The 22,676-nt window shown below is 41.7% G+C and overlaps 1 protein-coding gene across 2 annotated transcripts in view; it reads right to left on the reverse strand.

The window, feature by feature from the left end:
• Window positions 1-22,676, reverse strand: part of LOC126473602 (ubiquinone biosynthesis protein COQ9, mitochondrial) — a 180,517-nt gene that overhangs the window by 50,594 nt on the left and 107,247 nt on the right. For both annotated transcript variants that reach the window (XM_050100763.1, XM_050100764.1), the window contains exons 3-4: window positions 17,599-17,749; window positions 17,256-17,445 (exon numbers count right to left, since the gene is read on the reverse strand). In XM_050100763.1, the coding sequence (XP_049956720.1) occupies window positions 17,256-17,445; window positions 17,599-17,749 (341 nt within the window). The remainder of the gene's footprint in view (window positions 1-17,255; window positions 17,446-17,598; window positions 17,750-22,676) is intronic.

Below are 22,676 nucleotides of genomic sequence, written 5' to 3' on the forward strand. Positions count from 1 at the left end.
CAGGGAAGGAGCAAGGACGGCGAGAAAGGGACACGGTGAAATAAATGCAGCCAGGGTAGGAAGAATGGTCTGCAATAGGTTGGAGCCCTGTGTGCGCCACACATAACTGTGTGCCCCCTTGGGGGGGGGGGGGGGGGGAGGAAAGTGGGTCAACAGACCATAGGAATGGTACTCTTGTATGTTAATGGAACCTGACAAAGTGGTCACTGCTGAAGTAATCAAGCTGGTAGCATGGCACCTATAATTATAAAACCTGATGAAACCAAACTTAAATACTTCACACGTGGAAACTGTTCCAAACTCGTCACCAATTGTGTTGTAACCAAGTAATACATGTAACTGATCCAAGTAACGTAAATATGGCTTTATTCATAAACCTCTGAATAATAATAAAAATAAGAAGAACGGGCAAGAGAAATGGAAATAGCATTCAGATTGTGTCAGAACACATACAAAAGTAAATCATTCTCACACCAGGCTAAATTCCAACACTACAGCACAGTCGTTAAACCTGAATGTATATTGCATCTGAGACAATAGCCAGGAAGGGACTTTCAGACTTGGAAATGAACAAAAGGAAACTCCTTGGACATTCTTGGGCCCAGAAAAATATCTAATGAATTTACGTTCTGCGTAAGATCAAATTGTGAACTTTATCAACAATTTGAAAATATTACCACTACAATGAAGAAAAGGATACTGTCTTCCGAGGGACATATTAAAATAATGGAATCAGAGAGGCTCACCAATAAGATTCTTCTCTTCCAGGAGAACAGGAAGACAGAAGTTCTACGGGTGGAGAAGTGCACTGGGATCTAGAAAAATGCGGGATCACGGCAGAAGAAGTTGTGAGCAGGCAGATCTTTAGGAAAAAGGTTGCAGAGGTGAAGGATTTGTTCGAGGAGAAAATGAGGAAGAACAGAGTACTCTTGGCAGAATAACATGCACGAGTGAGCCACCAGATGAAGGAGTACTGGCGAAAGAGGAAGGAAGAGAACTTTAGAAAGTGAGGGAATGGTGGTGGTGGTGGTTAGTGTTTAACATCCCGTCGACAACGTGGTCATTAGAGATGGAGCGCAGGCTCGGATTAGGGAAGGATTGGGAAGGAAATCGGCCGTGCCCTTTCAAAGGAACCATCCCGGCATTTGCCTGAAACGATTGAGGGAAAGCACGGAAAACCTAAATCAGGATGGCCGGAGACGAGATTGAACCGTCGTCCTCCCGAATGCAAGTCCAGTGTGATAACCACTGCGCCACCAAAGTGAGGGAAGTTTTTAAACATAGCCCATAGATGGCTGTAATGAAATAAATAAATAAATGGAAATAAGCCTCTCGTGACTCCACACAACAAGACAAAAGAATCACACAGAAGGTGCAACATATTCAATACACAGAATAACTGATGTGAGCAGTACAAACCAAAAGAACATAATGAGGGCGAGTGTGCGCTGCTCTGTGCATATATAGGTGCAAGTTACCAGTAGACGTCACGGCAGAGACCAAGCTGTGTACACGCTTCCTACATGCAGCCTCTATTGGCCAACCCGCGTCGATGGAAATACACACGCGCAGCGCCTCTACACTCGGCTCGCTCACACTCACTTGCACTAGTAGCAGGCTATAGCAGCTGCAGCACGGGTGATGCTCTCGTTAACCAAATAGACTCTGCAAACTTACCTACTATCGACAAGGCTGTGATCGAAATTATCTTGAAAATTTTGTCTCCATGTTGCAATACAACTTTTGCTCAATTTTCATTGTGGTTAAGTCAAAACTATCTGTAGTACAAAACTATCTTCTTTTGATTTAGCAAAATATGAAACTGCATTTTAATCAGCAACTCACAGCAGAAGGCCCAGACAAGGGAGTGATGAACAACTTGACTGTTCTGTGGCTCTGACACGCTTTTCTACTCATGACCTAGAGGAGGCACTGAGTTGCAGACAGGCACAATGAATAGACTGTTAAACATTTAAGGTTTCGAACAGAAGAGTCGGAAAACAGTGGCTGGAGATAGTGGGCACTGTGTGTGTGTGTGTGTGTGTGTGTGTGTGTGTGTGTGTGTTTTTTTTATCTACCTGAGGAGGATGACTTTTTTGTCTGAAAGCTTAAATGCTTAGCAGTCTTTTCATTGTGGCTGTCTGACATTCAATGCCTCCTAAGGGTTGAGCATCAATCCATCCTTTTCATAACGTCGTTAGATATATACTGTTATTTCTATGGCATGATGCTTTCCTTTGCATAAATGAATGTCTCATGCAGCTATCTTAAGCTGTTAATATTTTACTCTTGTGTACACAGTGGTCTTAAGGAGTAAGTATTTTTACTGAACTATAACAGAAAGGAACAAACAGTTGAGAAAGGAGGTGGAGATATGAGAAGAAGGAGGTGAGTTTAGAGGTGTAACAAGGAGTTCTCAATGTTCAGTTCATACAACACAATATCTGCAGCTGAAGACAATTGTACCATACAAAGTGATATACAAAAAAAAAAAAAAAAAAAACAACTATGAATTATGGACTAACATCTATATTACAATAACATGTTACAGTTAGTTACAATGTCTGAGATTAGACTTGCAGGACTGTTCCAGTATCATCTGAGCGGTGACTGATAGTGCTAAATTTTGACTGTTGACTAGTACGCTTTTGTCATCAGCAAACATTACAATTTTTCAACTGTGTTTCAAAATCACTGCTAGGTCATTTGTGTACATTAAGAACAGGAGTGGGCCCAGTACCAATCCCTGTAACACCTCGTGTTAGGGTAGGTTCGACATTATGTTGTCTTATTCACAGACTATGTCATAGTCACGAAACTGTCACAGCGTAAATCTATGCATCTACATCTACATATACATCTATACCCTGCAAACCACTATGAGGTGCATGGCAGAGAGTATGTCCCATTGTACTAGTCATTAAGATTTCTTCCTGTTCCATTCATGTATGGAGTGCAGGAAGAATTTTTGAATGCCTCTGTGAGTACACTTATTATTCTAATCATATCTTCACAATCCCTATGTGAGCGATATGTATGGGATTGTAGTATATCCCTAGAGTAATCATTTAAAGCCGATTCTTGAAACTTTGTTAGAAGACTTTGTCAGGATAGTTTAAGTCTGTCTTCAAGACTCCGCCAGTTCAATTCCTTGAGTATCTCTGTGACACTCTTCCATGGATTAAACAAACCAGTGACCATTTGTGCTGCCCTTCTCTGTAAATGTTCCATATCCCCTGTTAGTCCTATCTGGTATGAGTCCCGATACAGTTGAGCAATATTCTAGAACTGGTCGCACAAGTGATTTGTAAGCAATCTCTTTTGTAGACTGACTGCACTTCCCCAGTATTCTACCAATAAAACAAAATCTACCACCTGCTTTACCCACAACTGAACCTATGTAATCATTTCATTTCATATCCCTATGAAGTGTTTCTCCCAGGTATTTGTACGAGTTGGCTGATTCCAACAGTGACTCACTTACATTATTGTCACAGGATACTATGTTTGCAAAATTTTACATTTCTGAACATTTACAGCAAGTTCCAATCTTTGCACCACTTTGAAACCTTATCAAGATCTGAGTGAATACTAATGTAGCATCTTTCAAACAGTACTTGGTTATAGGTAACTACATCATCTACCAAAAGTCTGATGTTACTATTAATATTGCCGGCAGTGTCATTAATATACAACACATATAGCAAGGGGCCCAACACACTTCCCTGGAGCACATCTGAAGATACTTCTACATCTGAGGCCGGCCGGAGTGGCCGTGCGGTTCTAGGCGCTACAGTCTGGAACCGAGCGACCGCTACGGTCGCAGGTTCGAATCCTGCCTCGGGCATGGATGTGTGTGATGTCCTTAGGTTGGTTAGGTTTAATTAGTTCTAAGTTCTAGGTGACTGATGACCTTAGAAGTTAAGTCGCATAGTGTTCAGAGCCATTTTTTCTACATCTGACAATGACTCTCCATCCAAGATAACATACCAAAAAGTCCTTAATCCAGTCACAAATTTCACTTGGTACCACGTACAATCATACTTTTGACAATAAGTATAGGTGTGGCATTGAGTCAAATGCTTTTCAGAAATCAATAAATATTGCATCTCACATGACATCAGTATGTCATGTGAGAAAAGTGAGAGTTGGATTTAACATGATTAATGTTTTTGAAATCAATACTGGTTGGCATTGAGGAGGTCATTCTGTTCAAGGCACCTCATTATGTTTGATCTCAGAGTCAGAATATGTTCTAAAGTTCTACAACAAACTAATGTCAAAGATATTAGACAGTACTTTTGTGAATCACATATAAAACCCTTCTTGTAAATAAGTGTGACCTATGGTTTTTTCCACAAACTGGGTATGGTTTTCTGTTCAAGGGATCTATATATTATAGTTAGAAGAGGAGTTAACTCAGCAGTAAATTCAGTATAGACTCTGATAGGGATTCCATCACACCTGGGAGCTTTGTCAATTTTTAACGATTTCAGCTCTTTCTAAACACCACTGAAACTAATACTTATTTCATTCATCTTTTCAGTGGAATGAGGATTAAATTGGGGCATTTATTCTTGGTTTTACTTTGTAAAGGAACGTTTAAAGACAGATTTGAGTATTTCTGCTTTTGCTTTGCTAACCTCAATTTCAGTTCCTGTCTCATTTACTAAGGACTGGATACTAACTTTGGTGCGGCTAGCAGTCTTTACACATGGCCAAAATTTCTTTGGGTTTTATGAAAGGTCATCTGACAACAGTCTGCTACAGTACTCATTGAAGGCATCAAGCGTTACATTCTTGACAGCCAAATGCGTTTCATTCAGCATCTCTGTATCTACAGTCTTACACTTCATTCTACAACTATTATGCACTAGTCTCTGTTTCTTTAGAAGTTTGTTTAGAGTGACTGTATGCTATGTGTACTGAGTACATCTATTATGAACTCTTCTACTCAATACACATCTATCTCGTGCATGTTCAAATATTCTCCTGAAAGTTTCAAGTTCCTCATTGAGATATCACACTGCTGATTTTTTTATCTACTGTACTTGAGCATATGTATCTTTCTGCTTGTTTTAGGTGTCCTTTGTACTTTGGTAATCACTGTTACCACAACCACTTCACTGTTACTAATACCAGTTTCGATGTGGATATCCTCAAGGAGGTCACGTCTATTTGTTGCCATTAAATCCAATATATTTCCATTGTGAGTGGAGTTCCTAACTATCTGTTCTAGGTAGTTATCAGAAAAGGCATTTAGGTATTGTTTCACAGAACATCTTATCATGCCCACCACTAACAAAACAGTCATTTCCCCAATTAACTGTTGGGTGATTAAAGTCTCCACCAATGACTGAGCCTATGATTTGGGAATTTTTGTAAAAGTGAAGGTGAGGTTTCCTCTGGAGTTTTCGGTCACTTCAGATGAACCTGGTGAACAATAAAAGGATCAAATTATTGTTTTACACCCACCCCTGATACTGACTCTTGCCTGAACAATCTCACATGCAGCTTCAATTTCTACCTCAGTGTTTTGAGTTTCTTGTCTACTGTGAAAAATACATCACCTTCATTTCCCAGTCACCTATCCTTTTGATACACACATAAATTTTCACTAAAAATCTCACAGCTATCAATTTCAGGTTTCAACCAGCTTTCTGTAAGTAGTATTATGTAAGCTTCACTGCTTTTCACGAATGCTTCAAACTCTGGCACTTTGTCGTGAATGCTTTGGCAGCTTACCATTAGGATTTTAATACTCTCACCTGAGAGAGGCATTTCTTTTGATCTTACATTGCTACTTCCAGGTTTCCTACAGCTATTGTTATCTAGACTGGATGGAGAGTCATCTAATCTTAACAACCCTTATGTGTGCCCCACACTCAACCAGCTACCTGAGTAGCTGCCTCTGATGTGTAGTGCTCACCTGATCCATTTAGTGGGACCCTACAGTTACCAACCCTATGGCACAAGTGCAAAAGGGATGACACTAATGCCAAAACACTTTGGTTTGTCAAACAGATTTTTATAATCCACACAATAAAAGAGTGTCGCAAGGTCACAAAATATTCCACTTTATTTGGGAATTATGATACACCTTTCTCTGTGGACAACTCCCTGTAAAAATCAAAATGAGAGGCAGTTAAAAAAATCTACTCACATGACAGATGACTCAGTATTATATTGTAGCTTACACTCTCAAAAACTTTTTAAAAAAATGGAACAAGTGAAAGAGGCCCATAATTGGAGGTGGTTTGCTTGTCTTCAGTTTTGCACTCGACTGAAGCAGAGCACAACAGGCTCAAGTTCAGTGGCTGCTACACAGTTAGTTAGTTAGTTATATGTTCCATAGATCACTTGAACAATTCCTTTATTGAAATGAAATAAAATGAAATGAGCATATGGCGTCATTAGCCGGGAGGCCCCCATCCGGGGAAGTTCAGCCGCCAAGTGCAAGTCTTATTGCAGTCAACGCCACATTGGGCAACTTGCACGCCGATGATGAGGATGAAATGATGATGAGGACAACACGACACCCAGTCCCCGAGCGGAGAAAATCTCCAACCCAGCCAGGAATCGAACCCAGGCCTGCTTGCACGGGAGGCGAGCACGTTACCACCCAGCTAAGCTGGTGGAGTCTCTTATTGAAATGATGTGGTAAAAGTCAGCTTACAGGATATGTATACATGATTACAGATAACATTAATGAACACATTAAATAACTCCAGCCTGAGCTGTTCAAATCTTTCCCTCCACCACCAGCTATGCAGATGGGAGTTATCCTTGCAGCACGCCCTTTGCTCCCATATCCCTCCTGGCCTTGAACTCTGTTAAGCCACTGTCCCACATCCTTCACCCAACAATTTCTGCGTCCTGTCAACCCCTCCCAATCAGTACCTCCCTGTCGCCTTTATTGTGCACTGCACCCCACTCGTACCATCCCTCCCTCATGAATTCCTAGCTATCAAACCTGCTGGCTCCCTGTGGGCCACCGGCTAGCCACCTCCACCCTCTATTCATGCCTCCCACCTCTGCCCTCTCTACCCACCCTCAACCCCTCTTCCTGCCTCCCACCTCTAGCCCCCTATATCTAGCCCACACAACACAACCCACACCCCATTCTATCCCACCTGCTGTATTTTCTCTTTATAACATGCAGGTAGCCACTGAAGATGAGTCTACAAGTATCTGTTAGTATGATATATGTTTGATAATATTATTCTAGTATCATTAGAATTTGACTCACTGGAGCCTCATTACCACAGAAATAACAATCTAGAGTAAACGTTGAAAAGTGCAAGGAAACTGTCTTCACATGCAGGTTATAACAACTGCATAAACAACAACTCTATAGAAAAACCACAGTAAATGAACATTCAACACATTTCCATGAAGAAGTGAGAGGCCTTGACATTTAGCTGCACCAGAAACTCACTTGTGGGGACCACATACAATTCATCACCAACTGAGCACATCTGAGGTCTTTCCAAAGTTCTACATGTAAAGCACTTAAACAGAGAACACACAAACCTGTGAAAATAACACTCATTAGACCACTGAGGGCATATGTAGTTTTAGTCCTGAGGTATGCAACTTAAATAAGTCTGTCATTCCGGCCGGTCATACTGAGCAAGATCTGGTGCATCAGAAGCAATGCTCCATATGTGGACAGGTAGTATGAACTACATTTCAAGTTTCTTATCGATGAATTTATAAAGCTTGCAACACAACTTTATACAAACACACACCATCTTAATAACTTCTTCATTATGAGAATGGGAAACTGTAATCACAATCATAGATGGAAGTGACACTTGACAAAGGGACCATTTCATAGCAGAACCCAACTGCCTGTATACACTCAACACAATGTTAGCAAGCCCTGTAAAGTAGAAATTTTGACTGACTGTCCCCGCAACACTTCAGCAAAAACTGATCACACCGAGACATGGGTGTGGCCCTTACACCGAAGAGTAGCAGCAAACCAACTTTACAATTAAAATGGTCTCTCTTATTATGACTTTGGCATGTTACAGACAGTAGACCGCAGCAGTTGGTCCAGAAGAGGCAAGTGTCCAACAACAATGGTGACAACCCCAATACTAACAATTCTCTGCATTCTTGCATGAACCAATCCAGTTGGCAAACTCAGGCAGCCAGTTCCCTTACAGCCTTTCCAAACTGTTTCAGATTCCCCTCCCCCCCCCCCCCCCCCCAAACTTTAATGGATTCAACATCTAAATCCATGGACTACATTGCAGTCAAACACCCCTCAGTTTATCCTCCCTCTCTTCTTCAGCGGGCATATCCCTGCATTATTCTAATATATGAACATGTATATATTTATGGGAGAAGAAGTCCATAGTATGGAAAGTGGGCACAGGAGGTAACTTATGACCAACTAGGGATTTGTAGTACAACACAATTAGGTAAACAAACAACACACAATGTCAAGTAATCACTGGATTATTACACTCTCACATGTTATACAAAAAGTTAGCAATAACCTATGTATTGCCAACACTTTCACTGTGGCATAGCAAGAATCTGTTGCCCTCCCCCCCCCACCCAATGTGTGTGTCTTCTGATTGGTCTGATGTGGTCCCCCATGGCTTCCTTTGCAGTGCCAACCTCCACATCTAAGAATAGGACACACACTCAACATCTTTGATTATTTTTGGATTTTTCCAACCCATTTCTATGTCCATAATCTACAAGCCATTACAAAGCACATGGCTACGGGTACCTCACACTGTATCAGTTATCAGGGTTTCTTCCAACTCCAGTCTGCCACTTCAGTTTCTGCAGTATCTCTGTGACATTCTCCCAATGGTCAAAGAAAGCTGTGACCATCAAGTTACCTTCCATTAGGAATGTCCATCCACTCAACAACTGAGATGTGACTTTCAAAATGATGAAGTGCAGCAATCAATTGCCCTTTCCTTTCAAATGCACTATTTCATAGTTTCAGTACATGTCCTGGTACATCAGTCCCCTGTTGTTTGGACTTCTGTCACAGTTCATTCAAGACTACTCACCTCTACTATACTGTAGTCTTGAATGAATAGTGAGAAAAGCTTGAACAACAGGGGACTGATGTACCAGGAGATGTACTGAAACTATGAAATAGTGCATTGATAATGGCTAGGCATTAGCCAAAATCTAGAATTGCTTTAATTAAACCTCGATTGTTGTGCTCCATTATTTTGAAAGCTGTGACCATTTGCGGGCTGCCCCTCCATGTACACATTCGATATACCGTACAGTTTAGAAATATTCTAGGATGGGTTGCATGAATGATTCAGTTTTGAACATTTTACTAAAATACATTTGCACATCTTGGACCTGCTCATTACATAGCATAAAGAACTTTGTAGTGAGCCAATACTTTGCATATTGGCATAGCCTCGCTATACAGCAAGGTGTGATTCTTGTTCAAAATAAGAGTGGGCAGTCACTTGCGTTGATCCCCAAAGCTTTCCCAAAAGAAGTGTTGCAGTTACTTCACCAAGGACACTGTGGGATTGTTTGTACAAAACAGTTAGTGCATCGAAATTGTACTTGGCAGGGTGTGGACACCCAAATAGAACAGATGACATCACAGTATCACGCATGTGTGGAAAATCATTCCGCTCTGCCACAAAAATTCTCTGCTTGGCCCAAGTCACAATCACCGTGGCAAGGTGTGCACATAGACTTTGTGGGACCTATTTGGAGCAGTCATAGGTTGATTGTGGTAGACTTGTATAGCAAGTTTCCTTTTGCTGGACCAATGAACTCGACAACATCACATAGCACAGCTCAGGCACTGTCCTCTATTTTTTGTCTCAAAGGTTTGCCTGAAATCATAGTGTCGGACAACAGCACTCAGTTCGCATCAAATGAATTTGAAACATTCTGTGAAAACAATGACACACAGCATCTAACTAGCACACCGTTCCATCCCCAATCCAATGGCGAAGCAAAATGTTTTGTCAGAACCTTTAAGCAGCAGATGGCCAAATTTCACAGCGAACACACCGGGCATCAAGCATTGCAACTATTTCTCACCTCCTATCGTTCGCATCCACGAGATGGACCATTGCTGGTGTAATTGCTTCACGGCCACCTCCATCGGCCACTGTTCCACCCTCCTCAGCATCTGCTGGCACCGAAGGAAGGCTGCAAGAATAGTTTCGCACCACACGATATTGTTTTTTTCTGGGTTTTTAGCAGCAACAGATGGTGGGCACGAGGCAAGATCCTTCATCGACTTGGTGCATGCACGTATCTCATTTCAAGCCCATACGAGTTGCAGCACCAACATCACAATCAAATTCGCTGCTGTCATGTGCATGTGAGCCTTCTGTATCTCTTCCCCCAGATTCACGGATCCTGAGCTGCTGCAGCAGCTGCTGAAGGGTGTCAGCATGATACCACAAGATGACCCCACGGAGAGGCAGCCTTCGTCTCCTCTGCCTCCTGCTGCCCTACCGATGGAGCTGGACCTGCCCACGCCGCAGAAGCCGATGCCTTCTACATACTGGTATGGGCCGCAGGAGGTGGGCACGTACCCTTCTGAGCATTTTCCCAAGGACATTTCCACCACAGCACAGGGTACGACTGGAAGTCTGACATCCCCTGCAACCACAGCTTCTGGTCCATCAGAGCATCCACATTCCTGCCTCCCGCCCTGTTTTCGTGCTCCGTATATGACGATGGTCTGCCCCCTTTTTTTTTTTTGGGGGGGGGGGGGGGGGAAATGTTACGGCATAAAATTAGTACTAGCATACCAGTCGGCAATGACAGAGAAGAGGTTAGCCAATCACACGCTGACCGACCTCTCTCTAGGACGACAGCGCGACAGCAGCGGCCCCTAGGTGAAGAGGATATAAGCGCCATGCCCAACTGGTGCAACCCACTTCGATAGCAGCTTTCACATTAGCCACTTCGTTAGCTGACAAATCATAGCCTGTATCACCAGCAAGCTCTACGTAGCACAGACTTGTGTTTGTCTACTCTGAAGAAGACTGACTGTTTTGTATGTCACCCTTTGCTTGTGACACATCTATCAAAGTTAAGTATTTGCAATTATCTTGTTGTTATAAAACTCATTAATATGAGCTGTTTGATTATTTGTCTAGCGAACCAAGTCTGCAGGATTCCTAGATACAACATTTTTTATAACACCAATTCTGTGCACAACCTCCTCATTTCTCAATTTATCAGTCCACTTCATTTTCAACATCCTTCTGTAAGAATGCACCTTAAAACACTTCTACTCTCCTGTGTTCCAACTTACATGATTCACTATCGTACAACTCTGCACTTCAGACGTACATTCTGTGTTTGATAGTAGTAGACTTCTTTTACAGAAGTAACCTTCTCTTTACCTGTACCCTTCTACTGCCTTCTCTTTTTGTCTGACATACATTATTGTGCTTCCAAGTTAACATAATTCCTTCATCTCATCTTAATTTGTTACTTATTTCATTTATCCTCTCCTGAATATTTTTGTCTTTCTCTCAATCCTCGTTCTGCAAGTCAGCAGACTATTCATTCCATTCGATAGGCCCTATAATAGTAGCTCACATTAATGCAAAATAGAATTACTGTAAGCAACTCTTATCACTGATATCTTTTCGACTGTGAATTTTAATCCCAATCTGAATCTTTCTTTCACTTCATCATGGCTTACCTGAGATTCAGAAGGAATCAGCTGTACCCCTGCCATTTCATCATTTTTAATTTGAGAACTTATCCCCTGCTCCTCCAGCTTTACTGTTCTCTCTCAGTTCTTACACATCTAGTGTATTACCCATCTTTCCCTACAGCTCATACATATTTTCTTGAAAGTTTTATGTTGCAGAATGCTTTTTCTAGTTCAACAAGCTGAAAGGTGTCTCATGTTTCTCAGTTCTTATTAAGTACAGCGCCAGAACTTCCTCCGCAATGTTTTACCTTTCCTAAAGTCAAAAGAATCATTATATACACAGAGCGCTCAATTTTGAAAGTAAAGACGACACACCACTTAGCTTTTGGAACTAATAGTTCTTTCCTCGAGGAAGTGGAGAGTGATAGGATGAGGAAGATTAAAAAGGGAGGGTGAGTTACTCAGAGTCCAGGATGAGAGGGACCAATCTGTAGTAAGATTAGCAGAGATGGAGATGTGAAGATGAAGGTGATGCACTGGGAAACAGAGTGCTTACTTCTGTACAGAGACAGTAAGTCAGAGCAAGAGGTAAAGGTATATTAGGGGGAAGAGAGACGAATAGCGCAACTAAGAATTGTGATAAAGGAAAGTAGTAATAAATAAAATCAGAGTGGCTGTTATGGGAACTGTGATGGACCTGACCTACAGTAAGCTTTTCGTGGACTGCACGGAAATGGCACTTCACAAGACCGAGGAGCCAGGCTCTTTGGTTTGGCACCGATTTATTGATGACAACTTTGTGATCTGAACTCACAGTGAATAAAAACTCCTGCACTCATTGCAACAACTGAACTCCTTTTCTCCACTCAAATTCATTCGGTTCTTTTCTAAATCTGAAGCACCAGCCTTGACATTAACCTCCATCTCACTGAATCCCACACCAAAACCACTGTCTATATAAAGCCCATCAATAAGCTACAATACTTACACTTTCACAGCTGTCACCCCTTCCATGTCGAATGCTTCCTCTACAGCATAGACACCACTGGTATCTGCTCCATCAGTGAATCCCTCAACACTTTCACTGACAACGTTTTCCGGGTTTCTCCCTCCTGTAACTATACCACTAGCCCAGTCAACGCCGACCAAAAAACAAAAAAGGTAAAACAATTCATGTAGTCCCAATTTTTGTACAGTGATAGGGGGAAGTGTCATGAACAACATATTAAACCATCATTGCCCATGGGAAGTGAGCATTGGGGGAGGGGGGGGAGGGGGAAGGGGGGGGTGGGGACCGTTCAAGATCTTTTTTTTTTTTGTGTTTCTTTTGAATAACTTGAAAACTACGTCTTTTAGTGGAATGTTTCCGAGTAAAATATTAAAGTAATTTAAATTTCCAACAAAAATTGGTCCTAATCAGGCAGGGCATAGAGAAATCACAAATTATTAAAAATGGTGTTATAATGACATAAAATAAATGTTTATTGTTAAATGAAGACCAAATATTAAATAACTGTACCATATTTAAGTACAGCAGAACTGTACTGGGGGATAAATTATGTTCTAGGGATATGACTGGTGGTAGTGGAAGGGAGTGGGGTTGGAGGATAGAAGTGTGACGGAAGGCAGATCACCAGAATGAGGTCACTTCTTCCCTGATTGCATGTCTTCAGAACTAAGAGTGAGTACGTGGTCCCCAGTCTGTTTACACTGGTACATGATAAAAAGTAACTACACGCCGTTTCGCAATCGTACCGACCCTTCCGCAGCGAGCTTTTTAAATCACTGTTGACGCAATGTGCAGACACACCTGGAGATTGTTTTCCACAAAGGGCATCAATGCTAAATGAAATACAGATTTAGTTACTAACAAAAATACACATATGACGAGAATCTATGTAAATCTCCACTCACCACCTTGCACTGCTAGTAAGGAAACCGACTGTTATTCATCCTGTACAACAGTTGGATTCCTTCCGGGAAACGTCAGTTCCCCACCACTGCTCGCTTTTCAGTTTACACACATAATAATCGACTATACCCTCCCCAGCATTTCCTGTGCAGTTCACTTATGTGTCTAGGCCAAATAACTTCACTATGATCATGTTTAAACAGCAGAGTGACAGTCAGTTTATTTAGTGAATACTTTTGTACCATAATATTTTAAATAAAATGTGTTTTACATGAAACATGTTCCTATAAACAATGGCTGAAAAGTGTTTAATCTGTGAGAGTAATGTTATCAGTAAGCTATGCAGTGTTGGCAAGAAAGGAACATGTAAATAAGTGGATTGGTAAATGCCAGTCATCTGACAAAAGATGGGAAAGTTGGGAGTTTCAGGAACAAAAAAAAAAAAAAAAAAAAAAAAAAAAAAAAATTAGTGTTGTTCATGGATTTGCAGAAAAGAGTACACCAGAGCTAAATCAATCAAAAGATTTCTAAGAGAGGTTGTTTCAAAGGATCAGCCTTCAATGACAGCTAGAGTCACATTTTTGCCTTCAGCTGAAGTGAAATGAATTTAAAACTACCTGTCTGTCTTGTGTGAAAGCTACTGATGATGAATTTTTTTTATGAAAAGACGGAAAAAAACCCAAAACAGCGGTGAAAGGTTTACAGTGTTCGATCCTTCGGTCAAGATAATACAATTACAGGAAAGGAAGGATGAATGGGGAGACATCATCCGAAGATATATCTGCTCTGTTGGAGATCTACATGTTGCAGAACCGAGATATTACAAGAACAGCTATAGAAATTTCTTTCAGGCACAGCACTTAAATCTACAAAAAGTGGCCCTGACGATGAATAAATTAATGTATCAATGGAAGAAATTACATAGAGGAGAATGACGACTGTCAGTTGACCGTAGTTGAGCTGTTGGAGCAAGTTTCAGGAACATTAAAGACAGTCAAGGGCAAACTGAGAGTAAAGTATGGGGACAACATTGTTTGCAGCACAATCCACACCAGAAAAACTGTTGTGTGCTTTCATGGCTCAGATGAAAAAATTTTGAATGATGCCTGGTATTCTTCAAAATGCAAAGACAAACAAGCAGAACAGGAAAGAACTGTAAACGTAGATGACACTATAATCTTAGAAAATACTGAGTCAATAGCATATGGTAATTCTGTTTCTCCATCTTGTGGCAAATTCTGTAGTGGGGCTGAGGAAATAGAATCTCATGCACTACGTGTCTTCATGGACTGCATTTCAGCAAAGAAAAGGACAAATCAGAAAATTGAAAAGAAGCTGACATATATACATCCAATGCCCTCACTGCTTTCATTCGCCCTCGATCATTTGTGTCGCATGTATTACACGCTGTCGCTCTCTTCAATCACAATAAGTCTGGATCAAAAAATTTGATCCATCTATTTGCTGGTTTGGGATTCTGTGGAATGTATTAAAAAGCACAACAGTTGTAGCAATCAACTGTCTACCACACTGGAGAGCGTGCCCCCAGTGGAACATTCTATCAAAATACATTCCACAACATCAATTTCAACATCCACACTATAAATGGAATACTTTTCACAGCATGGGGGCATCAATTACATCACCCCAGCCTCAGTTCCCTCACCACCTGAAGAGATCCAGAAGCTTAAATCGGCTCCCCCTGCCATAGAAGTAGGCCATCTGGGTGTTTCGGAACTCCAGATATTTGAGCATCAGACAAACAATACATTATGGCAGATTACTGTCTTTGAGTTTAACATGATTAGTACCATTCCATTTGGCATATTAATGGCCGCCATGCTGTGGATGTGTGGTAAGTGGTTCCATTCCATGCACTTCACTCTACAAGTGTTACCAGTTCCTGAATGGAAGGGATTTATGAAGTCTACCAGTAATACAGTTAATGGTGAAGGAAGTGCAGTATCAGACCCTCATGTGATTTTAATCATTCACGTGCAGAAAACTCCAAATATACACTAATTCATCCTTCAGCAAAGACCGATTACACTAGAGAACTGTCTGCTACGGTCTTACAACAGCTCATACAATATATCATAAAAGCAATAAATTCTTGTCCATTTCTTATGATGCTGTGATGCTGCATAACAGATCCAACCAAGCCCATCCTGCTTCTTTTTTCTCTGATGGATGTTGTAGAACACTCTTTGTTGACGATTTGTGAGCTATTCGACACATGTGAAGCCATAAAATTTCTGTTCTATGTGAAGTAGGTAAGACACTAGTTCATTTTCCAATTCTGTGCATAATCCTAGTTTTCTTTCAGTGTTCCATGAAATTTATTTATTTATTTATTCGAAGTAGAAGTTTCAGCTTTCCTAAATGTTTGTATCATCATGTGTCACATGGTAAATATTTTACTAGACTTCAGTATCCATACAGTTTTACATCCGACTGCACGAGTTACCTCAGTCATATTTGTTTCATACTGCTTCTTCCTTTTTCTCTTTAGAATATATTTTGACTTTGTGCTCAGCAGTCATTGAAGTGGCACAAATTTAGACCATTACACCTACATAATGTTTAGGTTAATTACAAAATGACTAAAAATAGTAGCTGTTACAAGTAAGGATGCTATAAAAGCTAAGACTGCCCTTAACTCAGAATACCAGAGAGAAGACTATTTGTAAACACAAAAACTGTATGAAATAATAGAGAATGCATAAATGCAAAAGTTATAAGATGGTTCAAATTAAGTTATGTTGCCTACAATCGCATTTGACAATGAAGTGACATGGAAATTTACAGAACATACATGGTCTGTGAGACTTAACTGTTTCCAAATTTTCTTTGTTGTCTAAAAAAGCATTAGACGCTAACAGGCAAGAATATACATGTGCAGCATAACTGAACTGATCTGACAGCAGTTCCGTCAGCTGGTGGGAATGTGAGAAGTGACACCAGTCGGCACATCGATAGCTGCTATGATGGTCACAATATCAGAGCAGTGAGTGCACCATGCCAGGCGACCTCTGCCCTTTCCTGCCCGCAGCACCTCGTTCACCCACAATCCGTCCGCTCCACTAGCATTCGTACTCAAAAAGCCACACCAGTGTGCGGCGCACTCGAGCGAGTACGAGTGGCAAACCTCTGGTTCCTACATGAGAAATCATCCCTGCTATAAGACCTGCCCCATGCAACCACCCACTACCACTTACTCCAGGGCCACTACTACTAAATCCTACAATATCAATGGCAGAGCAAACTGCAAAATCTTGCATTCTGCTTTTATCAATAAACTTGTGCACTGCACAGGCCAGCATTTTATACAGGCATGGGTGACACTAAACTGGTGAAGTGCATAAATGCACATAGAAAATCTGTTTGCCTTTGGGATATACAGCAACCAGTTGTAGAATATGCTCCACAGCGTGATTCAAAGGACCTGTGTTCTTGCTACAAAATGAAAAACAAAACAAAAAGGGAACTAAAATGTACATTAACATCATATAAATGAGGGGAGAAAACATTACTTGGTAATGATTAGTAAAACAGAAGAGCACAACTGAGAAATAGTGGAATGACACAGAAAATATTCTTAACATGAGACAGACATTGAGTGCTTCATACTATAAATGGTGCAATAGAAAATTGAGAGGAAGAATAAAATTTTCATGCACTTGTTAATACTTCAATTGTAGCACTTACATCAACAGATCTATCTCCAGCATAATAACATATATCATCAACTAGTGTCAGCAAGTTGGCAAGAGCAGTAGGAACATTAGGTGGTAAAGTCATTATTCCAACTGCTTGAGGCCACTTCTCTAAATATGGACCAATCATCCGTAGGCGATATTCCACGGCGTCATTTACAAATACTGACGTAGGCTTCTTCCTGCAATATACAGTTGAGATAGCTGATTCCCTTGATCTCTGTGAAACAAGAAGGCAAAGAAACTGTACGTAGAGTGGGGAAAAGGGAAAACAAAAGTGATATATAGATGTTGATGAAGCCTTAGGAAGTAAATAAAATAGCACCCAGCCTTACCTGGCTAGATCTTCTGTTGTTGACTGGACCTCATTCTCAAGGTGCTGCGCAAGTTTCTGATTGCAGGAGGCATAAAAATGCTCCACCAAGTGAGCACCACCACGAGGGAAGAGGCCATGGGCAACACCTGGATAGCCGACAGACTCTGCTCCTGCATGTGACAAATTCCAACTGGTATAGTGTGAGCACGTAAATGGGGGAGGGTTTTAGCAAAAATTTATTTTGACTTTGCACTTAAACATCTTAAGTAAAGACCAGCTTTACATGTCCTTTTTTGTGTACTGAATTTAATTACTTAATCTATTGCTAAATACACTACTGCCAGTGAATTCTTAAACAGACATCTAAAATGAAGGATGCAGTTCCAGTTGCGCATCCATGGTGTGCACATCATAGCGCAGAGTGCTCACTACAGGAAGAGGCTGAGAAGAATAACTTTCTAGTGTTCCGCGCACGCCAGCAAGATTGTCGCATTGCTGTTCTAACAGCGAGTGAGCCAGATTGTTGTATCGGTATTGGACGTAGCACTATGGGCAAGCAAAGAGAAAAGAAGAAGACTGAAAGAAGAGAGTGATCGGCCTCGGTGGCTCTGCCTGCTGGATGTTTCGAAACTAAAAGTTCAAAGGTATGGTGAGGCGGGCTGATGGGACGATCAGACGTAATACCCCAACTGAAAAGCCAGGCAGCCCCAACAGCCAATGCCTGGTAGCCCCAACAGCCAATGCCTGGCGATGGACACCTCACACAGCAGTACCGAAGAGGACACGCTACAAGATGGGACTGTTGGGAACAACAGAAACTGCTGCTACCTCAAAGCACTGACTCTCCCAGTTTACATCTGTTACCAGGATGACGACTGGCCAGAGTTCGTCACCCAGCTCGAGAAAGTCGTGGCAGTGGAAATGAAGAGCCCGGAATGACAACTCGCTGCTCATGATACAAGCAAAGCACTAGAGTGCTGCAATGAAACTAGTGACCTACTCATGTCGCACACTGTCGCAGCACCAACAAAAGATGTGGAACCACAGAGAGAGCAGAAGAGGAGACTAGTCAGGGCACTCATGAAAGGATTGTGCCTGCAGGGTTTGAGAAGGTGGCTGTAAAGCTGCACAAATGGACAAATGGGGAGAGACCACCGCTCTTCATTCTGGCTGTAGAAAAAGCTGAGGGTGAAAGGAAGCAGCCAGCAGAGGATGTCTACAAGCTGCAGAAGCTCACAAGATTTCCAGTAAAGGTGACGCCTCTCCCAGTGGAGCTCGACAGGAAACCACAGAGCTTCAGGTGTCAGCTAGAGGGGCATGCGGCAAATTGTAGCTGCAACGAGCTGGCACATGTCAAGTGTGCTGGAAACACGCCAGTCAGACTTGCCCACGGAAGAGAGAAGATCCACAAACGTGCGCCCACTGCGGAGGGCCACGTGTTCAAGTTGACACAGATGTGGAGACTTCGCTGTCCACAAAAGCAACAGCAACACATCCAAGAAGACATCCCGTGGGACCTCAACAGCCGCCCAAACTGAGAAGAGATGAACTGGGAGACAAAGGCAGAGAAGAGACACAACTTCGCCGTCTGAGGAGATGAGAGGTGAGGAGGCAGCGGCATCTCTTCATGTGCAGATGGCTTTCCCCACCACCAGTGAGAGTGGACGTGGAAGGGGAGACCGGGCGCACACAGAAGAGTGACGCCAATCAGTGCCGATGTGCCGAGCAGCAAAAGTTCTCCCTGTGATAGATGACACAACTGAACTAGATGATGAAGACACCTGATGCCCCAACATCGATACTGCCCTGCAGGAAGCTGAGAGCCATTTCAGAATTGCAATCCAAATGAAAATGGAGGCTGCTTGTCTCCTATTGAGGGAGGCTCACCACCACCGGCCACGAGAGCAACTGAGAGCTGTGCAGACGAGAGTTATCTCTATGTCACTCCATCCTTCCAGACAGAGGACAGCTGTCTACAATGGCAAGAGACACAGACACTGCAAATGGAGGACCACAGAGACCGCCCAGAGCAGCCTAAGAAGAAGAAAATGATAGCTAACCAAGCTACTCAGATGAAGGAGGCTAGCATGGCAGACAACGCCTGACTACCATGACAGAAGACGAGAAACAAAATAGCACAGACACTAGGAATGTGTGACTCGAGCAGAGGCCTCCCATACCACAGCTACAAGCAGAGAGGCTGAGATGGTACTAAGAAGAAAGAAGAAAACACGGAGACCACACTGACTTTGAGGACATTCAATATTGGAAAGACCCAGACTTCAGTCCGTCATCAGAAATCGAAGACTGACAAAGGCTGACAGGCCACAGAAAGTGACAACACCAGCAACTATGGGTGGATATTGCAGGTTTTCCTTAGGACATAAGATGAATACCAGAGCTGTCTCCATAACCTCCTGCAAATAAATTCCTAATCAGGAGACAAGCCCATCCCCTTATCCCCAGACCAATAAATAAACAGTGAGCCAACAGAACAACCAATAAACACAATGGCTGAAAAATGCAGCCAAAAGGCACTTGAGCAGCCTGGCCCCCCTCCTTCTGAGATGGGAAAGAAGGAGCAAAAGAAAAGAGGAACCAAAAGTTCTTCTCTACTGTCAACAAACAAGAAATAATTTTTAATCTTTCTGGAGTGGTGGTAAGATGGGTATGCAGCAGGTTTCTGTTCATGTTCAGATCTTGAGGAAATATCAGTTCAGTAACTCTTGCTCTTTGCATCACACTTGTCTCCAAAATAAAGTCAGCATTTCACCTTAACAATCACAATTACAATCATTAATGTCCTAATATCTAGAGGTACTTCATGACTTAGAAAGACAGCATCAATTGTAAAAACATGAGCAGTGAAAGTAATTATGGGGTGTTCACTAGCTGTCGCTATTGCATGAACATTCAAGGAATTCTGACTGTACCTTCCATTAGTTACATCTGCTAAATATTCATGTGCTACCCAAGTAATGCACAAACTAATCCAAGTAACACAAATAAGACTTTATTTATAAACCTTTGAACAATAACGGAAATAAGCCTCCTGTGACTTTGTATGTAACAAGACAAAAGAATCACATAGAAGATGCAACATAAACGATACACAGAACAACTGATGTTGTTCTGCCTCTAGTGGCTGGCTCTGACTGACACAGTTGGCAGTTGATTTAATCGCGCGCCTGCACGCACGCACGCACGCGCACACACACACACACACACACACACACACACACACACACACACACACACACTAGAAGCAGGATACAGCACACAACATGAGTGATGTAGAAGTACATATTTTTGGAGTAGTGAAGCAACTTAAATCACTTAATAAAAGCAAGTCTTCTGGTCCAGACAGTATGCCTTTCAGAGTACGCTGATGCAATATCTCCATAGCTAACGGTCATACACAACTGTTCGATCGACGTCACAAAAATATTCAAGAAAGGTAGCAGAAGTAATCCACTAAATTACATATCATTAATGCCGATATGCAACAGGATTTTGGAACATATATTGTGTTCGAACATTATGAATTACCTCGAAGAAAACGGTATCTTGACACACAGTCAACACAGATTTAGAAAACATAATTCTTGTGAAACACAACTAGCTCTTTACTCACACAAAGTGTTGAGTGCTATTGACAAGGGATTTCAAATTGATTCTGTATTTCTGGACATCTGGAAGGCTTTTGACAAAGTGCCACACAGGCAGCTTGTGGGGAAATTGGGTGCTTATGGAACGTAACTGGATTTGTGAGTTCCTGTCAGAGACGTCACAGTTTGTAGTAATTGACAGAAAGTCATCGATTGAAACAGAAGTGATTTCTGGCATTCCCCAAGGTAGTGTTATAGGCCCTTTGCTGTTCTTTATCTATATAAATGATTTGGGAGACAATCTGAGCAATCATCTTAGATTGTTTGCAGATGACGCTAACATCTACTGACAAGTAAGGGCATCCGAAGATCACAACAAATTGAAAAACGATTTAGAAAAGATATCTGTATGGTGCAAAAGTTGGCAGTTGATGAAAAGTGTGAGGTCATCCACATGAGTGCTAAAAGGAATTCGTTAAACTTCAGTTACACGATAAATCAGTCAAATCTAAGGGCCGTAAATTCAAGTAAATACCTAGGAACTGCAATTACGAACAACTTAAATTGGAAGGAACACACGGACAATGTTGTGGGGGAGGCTAAACAAAGACTGCATTTTAATAGGCAGGACACTTAGAAAATGTGAAAGATCTACTATAGAGACTGCCTACACTACAATTGTCTGTCCTTTTTTAGAAAACTGCTGTACAGTGTGGGATCACTGCCAGATAGGATTGACGGAGTACATCAAAAAAGTTTGAAGAAGGGCAGCATGCTTTGTATTATAGCGAAATAGGGGACAGAGTGTAACTGAAATGAGACAGGATTTGGGATGGACATCATTAACGTATCATAAGAGACATACATCACTAGGGGGCAAGACAGATACTGCCTACAGGAAAATTAAAGAAACCTTTGGAAGAAAGATAACCACTTATAGGAATATCAACAGCTCAGATGGAAAACCAGTTTTAAGTAAAGAGGGGAAAATAGAAAGGTGGAAGGAGTATATAGATGGTCTATACAAGGGCTATGTACTTGAGGGCGACATTATGGAAATGAAAGAGGACGTAGATGAAGGTGAAATGGGAGATATGATACTGAGTGAAAACTTTGACAGAGCTCCGAAAGACCTAAGTCAAAATAAGGCCCCGGGAGTAGAAAACATTCCATTAGAACTACTGGCAGCCTTGGGACCCTGACAAAACTGTACCATCTGGTGAGCAAGATGTATGAGACAGGTTAACTATCAGTTTAATGAGTCACGGCTGCAAAATACTAACACAAATTCTTTACAGACGAATGGAAAAACTGGTAGAAGCTAACCTCTGGAAAGATCAATTTGAATTCCGTAGAAATGTTCGAACACGTGAGGCATTATTGACCCTGCGACTTGTCTTACAAGACAGATTAAAGAAAGACAAACCTATGTCCTAGCATTTGTAGAATTAGAGATAGCTTTTGACAATGTTGACTGGAATACTCTCTT

The sequence above is a fragment of the Schistocerca serialis genome, chromosome 4 (assembly GCF_023864345.2).
Source record: "Schistocerca serialis cubense isolate TAMUIC-IGC-003099 chromosome 4, iqSchSeri2.2, whole genome shotgun sequence".
Lineage (NCBI taxonomy): Eukaryota > Metazoa > Arthropoda > Insecta > Orthoptera > Acrididae > Schistocerca > Schistocerca serialis.